Consider the following 8,897-nt stretch of genomic DNA (forward strand, 5'->3'; position numbering starts at 1 on the left):
CCTTAGGAAGTAAACGACTTAGGGAAGACAATGCCTCATCGAAATCGTCCAACGAAAAATGATAATTTAAGACTCGTCTAAACTGTCTAGCAACTCTTAATGCAGTCGTGCATTTGGACAAACCCTATACGAACATCAGACTAATAACAAAACAGTTAACCAAACCTTAAGTCATAAAACTTATTTGACTTGACGAAATAAGTTGTATAACCAAAATAAATAAAAAAATCAAAAATCAATTTAGATATTTCCAAACAAAAAAGTGTCACTCCCAATTTCCGTAGAGCCAAATGATTTACAGGGAAACATCAAAAAGTTTTGCAAAATTATTTCGCAGAAAAACAAGATCAGCAATGTCTGGAACATCGAGCATAAACAAGAGAAAAACCTTCTCCTCAACAGTGGACCAGATATCATCATCAGTTTATGAAGCCATTTTGCTAATCGATCCCACAAACATCACGAGTAACAAAATTTCATTACATATACTAGGAATGTTTCTCGTAAAACCTGCGATAACTTTCATAGAAACTTAATGAGAGAGACAAAAATACTTTTAGGAAAAATCAGAATCAAAAGAAAATTGTTTCTCGTAAAATCTGCGGTTAAAACACAACCTTTATGTATCTCGACAAAGCTTCTCTACACAGTGTTCATAAAGGCCTAACATTCTCAACTCAAACTCTTTGACCCTTGGACAATTACTCCTTCTGTAAAGCTCAAACCAATTGTGGGTACATCCTTTAGGAAAATTTCAAACTAACATGACTTTAACGCTAACAAAAAAATGGCATGGTCTAACCCACAACATATAGTGCCTCCAACATATGGCTAAACACAGCCCTCAGTCAATCTAAAACACTTCGGCTACAATACATAACCTATATGAAAGGTTTTTTGTAAAACATCTTATGAAACGGTTCTCGTATAACTTATACAAATCGCCTCTCACAAACTAAGAAAATCATCTTTCTTGGATTAGTTACAAGATTTAATTGATATAAATCAAAGGATTTGATTTTCCATTGATTTATAACAAGATAGCCAATTACTACTTCGATAGGAGACGCCATAAGAATTTGAGCGGAAGGAAGAAAATCGACAGAAAAAGGATACCAACAAAAAAAGAGAAGATAACCCAGAGAATAAGAGAAAACGGAAAAACAAAGAATACAAAGTGACCACACTTTGGAGCACGCAAACTAAGAAACAAAATGATTATTAACAACAAAGTGATTCGTATTCCAACAAGAATATATCGACCCCCAAACTGAACATCAATCAATTCTTGTAATTAAACCAAAAAATCAAAATCTCAAACTGGGTTTTCAAATTCATAAACAACTGGTCTCAGATAACACCACCCAAATCGAAAAAAATACCCAACATATCCGACAACTTGAGACACACCGGACTCCAGGGGGCTATTTTTGGAGGCGGTTTTCACCTCACTACTAAAGGCCCGACAAAGAGACAATAAAAAATATCATACTTTTAAACGAATTAATCTTTTTCAGAAAAAAAATTGATGATATGTGAAATGTACTAATCATAGCAGAAAGAATAAGCATTTACAAAAGAATAAATAGCCTAAAGATGAAAAAATACAGGGGAAAAGATGATTGGTAAGAAAAAAATTTTGTTACCAATTGTTGGGGAAAAATACTCCGGTATCATTTCCTCCAGCCTCAAAGCAGGACCCAGACCCTCGGGTCCCCGATAAGGGAACGCTCCAGGTCCCCGCTAGAAGGAACCACGAGTTCGGTCCCTTGAACCGAGCTCCCTTCCAATAAATGGAAAATTTATGATATGGAGAACCTTCCATATTTCTGAATATGGAAAAGTTTAACCTAAGGAAACCGACTCCTAGACGGCTATATAAGGACTACTAAAACTCTAAAGCAAAGGATCGACTCCCCCAAGACTTAGAGACTAGAAATAGACGGCTAGAACTAGGGTTCTTACTGAATACTTTGTAACCTCTCTTGTTCTTGTTTGTCTGATTAATAATACGTCTCTTCAAGCCTGTTCTCGCTAAATCCTCACGAAATACATATAAACTATCAGCTTATCCATCGTTCCGTAGTACTCACAAAGAGCCTACACAAAAATCCCCTAACAGTTTGGCGCTAGAAGGAGGGGAGTAATCTAACTACGTGATGATGGCGATGGATAAACGTAACGAGTTATCCGAAGCCATTCAAAGAGGAATAGAGCCCCAGGGCTTATCCGACAACTTACAAAGTCGAGCAGACGAACTCGTCAAAGCCGAGCCCGTCCCGCCATGCCTACGAGCTAGGACGATCCATGTCATATCTGAAGGACCGGAGGTGTACAACGTGAACCACGCCACTATTCAGGAAAACGCCCCCGTTGTATGGGGCAACTCCGAGAGGGTCAAATTAGAGTATCCCGAAACCAATGAAATAACTATCACCGACGAAGAACGAGAGGGAGTCTTGGTGCCACACCACGATGCCCTCATCATCTCGCTTACTATAGCAAACTGCCTGGTTAAACGAATACCGGTGGATAGCGGCAGCTCCAGTAATATCATCTTCCAGACCGCATACCAAGGTCTGGGGCTGGAGGAGAAAGCCCTAATACGAAAAGCAATCTCCCTTGTCAGATTCAGCAGGGAGGTCAAGGAAACGACAGGGGAGGTTGTCCTCCCTGTCCATGCTGAAGAGGTCAGCCTATCTACTAGGCTCCTGGTAGTCAGCTGTCACTCCCCCTACAACGTGATCTTGGGCCGAGCGTGGATTCATGGAATGGGGGCAGCTCCCTCGACTCTCCATCAGACGATAAAATTTCCCACTCCTTGGGGCGTTCAGGGGATTCGAGGAGATCAGGAGACTAACCACCGCTGCTACCAAGTCACTCTGAAGAAACAAATCGAGGCCGCACCGCCCCCGCAAATCAAGTCCCAAGTTTCGCACACAGAGGAACCAGAAGTCGAGGATATGGATGACGTGCCACTAGTCGAAGGCATTTCAACTCGTAACCTCAAGATCGGCTCCAAGCTCCCCGAGGGATTAAGAAGAAGGCTAGTAGATTTTCTCAGGTCCAATTCCGATTGCTTCGCGTGGTCCCATTCGGACATGTCCGGGATCGACCCCGAGATCATTATGCATCAGCTACAGGTGGATCCCTCTCACCAGCCTACAAGACAGAAGCGAAGAAAGTTCGCTCCAGAAAGAGACATTATAATCAACGAAGAGGTCAGGAACCTATTAGAAGCAAAGTTCATCCGAGAGGTGCAGTACCCAGAGTGGCTAGCCAATGTGGCCGTGGTCAAGAAGAAGAACGGAAAATGGCGGGTCTGCATCGATTTGACAGACCTCAACAAGTCCTGCCGAAAGGACCCTTTCCCTCTGCCGCACATCGATAAGCTTGTCGATGCTACGGCTGGACACCAGCTAATGAGCTTCATGGATGCTTTCTCCGGCTACAACCAAATACTCATGAAGCCTGAAGATCAAGAGAAAACCTCCTTCATGACGTCTCAGGGGATCTACTGCTACAAGGTCATGCCCTTCGGCCTGAAGAACGCATAATCGACATATCATAGGTTGGTAAACATGATGTTCACGGATCAAATAGGACAAACTATGGAGGTCTACATTGACGACATGCTGGTGAAATCCCTAGAGGTGGATGAACATATCTCGCACCTGCAACAGGCCTTTTCTACCCTCCGTAAATACAATATGAAGCTCAACCCAGCTAAATGCTCCTTCGGCGACAGCTCTGGAAAATTCTTAGGGTACATTGTGACCCACCGGGGCATCGAAGCTAATCCAGACCAGATCAGAGCTATCCATTCAATTCCTTCCCCGAGGAGCGTAAAAGAAGTCCAGAAGCTAACTGGCAGAATGGCGGCTTTAAGCAGATTCATCTCCAGGCTCTCTGATAAGTCCCACGCCTTCTTCGAAACCCTCAAGAGGCCAAAGGATTTTGAATGGACCGAGAAGTGCGAATCGGCTCTACAAGAGTTCAAGGATTATCTTACTACTCCCCTTCTCTTATCAAAACCCTTGCTTGGCGAAGTCTTACTACTATACCTCGCTGTCTCAGAGCATGCAGTTAGTGCCGTCTTGGTTTGAGAAGAGGAAACCAAGCAACTGCCAATCTACTATTTGAGCAAAGCCCTCCTAGACGCAGAAACCCGCTACACTCACCTGGAGAAGTTGACCCTGGCCCTAATGGTCGCTGCTCGTAAATTACGACCTTACTTTCAGGCTCATCCGGTGGTGGTGGTCACTTTCTTCCCTATAAAGCTGGTCCTACATAAGCCTGAGGTCTCCGGACGATTGGCAAAGTGGGCAGTAGAGCTGGGAGAATACGACATAATCTTCCGACCCACTAGGGCAATTAAGTCCCAGGCCTTAGCAGACTTCGTGGCCAAATTCTCTCCAGCTTTACTCCCGGCTCTCGAGCAGGAGGTACGCCTTCAGAGTGGAACAAAGGAAGAAGGGGAATGGGTCCTACACGTGGACGGCTCCAGTAACGTTCGAGGAGCAAGAGTAGGAATCGTACTCGCGTCCCCAACAGGGAACACAGCCTCGAGGGCCGTAAGATGCAACTTCAAAGCAACGAACAACGAAAGCGAGTACAAGGCCTTGATCGCTGGGTTATCACTCGCTCACCAGCTGGGCACAGAGAACATCCAAGTTTATAGCGACTCCCAACTGATTATCAACCAGGCACAGGGAGAGTATCAGGCTAAAGACGACAGTATGATCCGATATCTGGTAGTCGCTCAACGACTCATCAAGAAGCTCAAAAGCTGTAAGCTCACTCAGATCCCCAGGGAGCAGAACTCACAAGCTGATGCTCTGGCTAACTTACGATCCGCCCTCAAGACACATACCCAGATAAGCATCCCCCTATTGGTTCTCCAATGGCCAGCCACCCTAGTAGAGCCACAAAACGAAGAGATTTCCGCCATCGAAGAAGAAGACACCTGGATGACTCCCTTGGTCCGATATCTAGAAGACGACATACTTCCAGAAGACCACAACGAGAGCAGGAAAATCAAGAAGAAGGCCGCTAGGTATTGCCTCTCTCAGGGGAAGCTATACCACAGGTCATTCTCTGGCCCATATCTGAGATGTGTTACACTCCTTGAAGCGACCAAGATCCTAGTGGAATTACACGAGGGAGATTGCGGGCTCATTCCAGCGGCAAGAGCCTAGTGCTGAGAGCCAAAAGAGCAGGTTATTACTGGCCCACGATGGCCGACGACGCCAACCAAAAAGATAAACATTGTGACAGATGCCAAAGGCACGCACCTGTCTCCAAACTACCTCCAGAGAACCTCAAATCCATAAGCTCGCCCTGGCCATTCAGGAAATGGGGCATGGATATAGTAGGGAAGTTTCCATGGCGCCGGAGCAAAAGGTCTTCCTCCTGATAGTGACATACTACTTTTCGAAATGGATTGAGGCAGAAGCACTCAGCAGAATAACCGATCTCTAGATCAGAAAGTTCATATGGACAAACATAATCACACGGTCCGGCATTCCAGAAGAAATCGTCACTGACAACGGCCTCAGTTTACGAGCCACAATTTCAAGGAGTTCTGCAAAGACTGGGGCATCAGACTCTCCTTCGCTATGCCACGACACCCCCTGTCTAACGGGCAAGCAGAGTCCACAAATAAAACTGTGGTAAACATGCTGAAGAAGCGCTTGGAGGGTTCCAAGGGAAACTGGGCAGAAGAGCTGCACGGAGTCCTTTGGGCCTATCGGACCACCCCCAAGATAGCAACTCAGGAAACCCCCTACGTGCTGGTATACGGAGCAGAGGCTATAATCCCCACCGAAATGCACGTAAAGACCACAGTCTCGGGGACTACCTCTCAGGAAGAAAACCACGAGCTAATGTCGCTAAGTCTCGATCTACTCGAAGAAAAGAGAGAAACTGCCCGACTGAGAAATTGGTCCTACCAGCCAGAAGTAGCCAAGACCTACAACAAGAAACTGCCCGACTGAGAAATTGGTACTCACCCCTGGATGGGAAGGACCCTACAAGATAATAGAGGTACGGGTAGCAGGGGCATACAGGCTTCAAGATGCCAAAGGTAAAGTACAACCCAATTGCTGGAATGCCCTACACCTTAAAGCTTATCATTTCTAACTAAGATCACTAGATCATATTCTCTATATCCATTTTTTAAGCATTATGTTTTCCTACTCCTATGTATGCTGAAACGTCCTCGGACTAAAAGCTTATATAATAGTTCCGACTATAAAAGAGTAGAAGGAATGCAATAATACTTAAAGGGGCAAACGAGCTGGATCAGGTCCAAGAGACCTTCGATCCTGGCCAACCCTTAATAACAAGTGGTACGACCACGAAAAAACAAAAAGGGTATGAGACATAAGGTAGGAATGGGTCTGCACAAACCTGAGTATGCCGTCAATACTACCTAAAACCCCTGTATAGCCTCAGGCATATCGGGGTCCCAAACAAAAATACCAAAAATATGAAAGTACCTGTATTAAAACGCTACGTGCTAGAATAATATAGGGAACACGAGGTATAATTGCCATTGAGCAAGTGCAAAAGTCCGGGAGCACCACATAATACTCTACTTCTCCAGACATGGAAAGTAGCAAAGTCTGGCACTTGGGTTTTCACCCACACCAGCACCCTCTAAGTCTGATAGTGGCTTTCTGCAGAAAGCATCATGCAGCACGGGAGCTCGATAGTGACCAGCTTCCGAGCGGTGAATGCGAAATCCCAACAGGTACCGGTAGTGGCATCACCTAGGATGGCAGAATACGGTCCCTTAAAATTAAAACTGAGTACCCCCGGGTTATTAAGAACTTTCGGGTCCCCATGCAGTCTCCGGGTCCTGAACAAATTTCTTCAGGGCCTGGAAAAGGTAAACCTCCAGGTTCTTATTAACCCCCGGGCCCGACTACGATCTCAGGATCCAAAGATAAAACCTCTGGGTCCTCAAGAGACCTTCAGGCTAAGTTCTTAATTCTGAACTTACGGGAAAAAAGGAGATAGGGTTTGCAGGAAAATAAATTCATTACCAAAGAACATCGTTCCAAAGAAAAATCAAGAAAGGTAACAAGAAACCATTGTTCAAAAAACAGACTTGACAGAAGGCAACAAACATCGAGAAAGGTGGACTGGCTGAGACTCGAGACTCTGCAGCAGACCTCGAATCTACTTGAGGGCACCCTCTAAAGTGAAGATCCAATCCTTCAGAACCAAGCAGATGTCGACGATGTTCTTCTTCAGGATCCCAGCATTCTGTCCTACCTTCCAGCCATTCCTTCATAAGCTCCCATCTAGCCGAAGCTCTCACCTGCCCAATCAATAAGTCGCGCTGAGCTGCCATGTCTCGCACCCGGTTACGAAGAAGAAACAACTCAGTAAGAAGCCTCTGTCGAATGTCCATCAACAATGAATCTCCAATCACGGTCCTGGAGGGGAGTGGCCTAGTCCTAGCAGCTGGCGGTGTTACCCTAGTCAAACGAGGTGTGGGAGCATAGAAAGGGCGTCTTCTTCGCGCTCCAGCCTCCTGATATTCGTCATAGAGGACAAAAACAGGGAGTCTCGCAATATTCCCTCGGGAGTAAAAAATGAAAAAATTAGACCCTACCAAGACGGGATTCTACTAAAGAAAGGACCAAGACGCAGAGATTTACCCCAAAGACGACTGTGACGCAGGACCGCCTTGCTCATCAGGAAGTGCACTCCACGAAAACATCGAGGAATCGCCAACATCTTTTTCGCCACGGCTTCCCCAAGAAAGGATACCGGACGAGACACATCTGAAAGAAAAATCATTTATCAGCAGACCAGCAACTAACGAAGGAAAAGGCGCCCGAAGCAAGGCTTACCAACGGTACGCCAGAACGTAGGGTAATGGAAGGGTTCCTGGATCTTCACAAACACGTACCGACTGGTCCAGTTGTCTCCAAAGGGGTAACTACCCCAGGTACCTCTCGAAGGCTCTTCAACCAAGGGAGCGCCGTCGCGAGGCTGGAGGTGGTAGAACCCAGGCATGATCGTCAGAGGGGCAAAATAGTAGGAGCATAGAAATTCGTGTACCCCGGTATCAAGGCCATAAAGCTTCCCAAGTACTTGGATCGACATTAAAGTCTTCCAGGATGAAGGAGTAAGTTGAGAAGGACAGAAACCCAAAAACGAAGATACTTCAGCCACAAGCGAAGGGACGATTCCCGAAAAACCTGCTACCAAATACGCCTCAAAAATGGCTATCTCACCTGGCCCCCCATCATGAGCGCGCTCAAACTCCAAAGAACTCCTCATCTGCACCGAAGAATGGATCCCATACTTCCTCCGTATCACCTTCACACCTCCCTCCTGAATTTCAGAACGCAGGCCATCGTCGAGAACGAGGGAACCACGTTGCTTCAAAGGCGCCCTTGGAATCACCTCGCTATCAGTTTCAGAAACTTCTCCGAAAGAAGCAACAGGGGAGGAGAAAGGATCAGTAAACAGGCAGCAAGGTCTCACGCGACCACCCACGAGCGAAGAGGAAGATCAGAGTTCATCTTCTGAAATAAGGGATGAATGAAACTCTACGCATCAGACACCCTAAAAATATGTCTGATTCTTTCCTTTTTGGAGCCAGGAAAAAGGAAATCAGATATTTCTAAATCCCTAGGAGAGTCCTTTACGAAAGAAACGACCGGCCTGGAAAAAGGAAAGGTGCTAAGGGAAGCAATGTTTCTACCTTTTTTCCTCAAAATAAAGGGTCATAGCCTCAAAGATCCCTAGATTCTCCCAGCAAGAATTATCTCCAGCCCCGCTCATGGTTAAGACTTCAGAGCTCCAGCCTCATCGTCTCCAGAAGATAAGAGAAACTACTACTAGACTCCGGTCAAACACGAAGGAACCAATTCTCA

At 45.7% G+C, this 8,897-nt stretch overlaps 1 protein-coding gene across 1 annotated transcript; it reads left to right on the forward strand.

The window, feature by feature from the left end:
* Positions 1 to 2,162: 2,162 nt before the first annotated feature.
* On the forward strand, positions 2,163 to 3,557 carry LOC106344814. Its single transcript, XM_013784122.1, has one exon. The coding sequence runs from the start codon at positions 2,163 to 2,165 to the stop codon at positions 3,555 to 3,557; it is 1,395 nt and encodes a 464-aa protein (XP_013639576.1).
* Positions 3,558 to 8,897: the final 5,340 nt, after the last annotated feature.

This window comes from Brassica oleracea, chromosome C5 (assembly GCF_000695525.1).
Source record: "Brassica oleracea var. oleracea cultivar TO1000 chromosome C5, BOL, whole genome shotgun sequence".
NCBI lineage: Eukaryota > Viridiplantae > Streptophyta > Magnoliopsida > Brassicales > Brassicaceae > Brassica > Brassica oleracea.

What these genes read in the sequence shown, in the direction of transcription:
- LOC106344814 (XM_013784122.1), top strand. Translation starts at nt 2,163, where the DNA reads ATGGCGATGGATAAACGTAACGAGTTATCCGAAGCCATTCAAAGAGGA.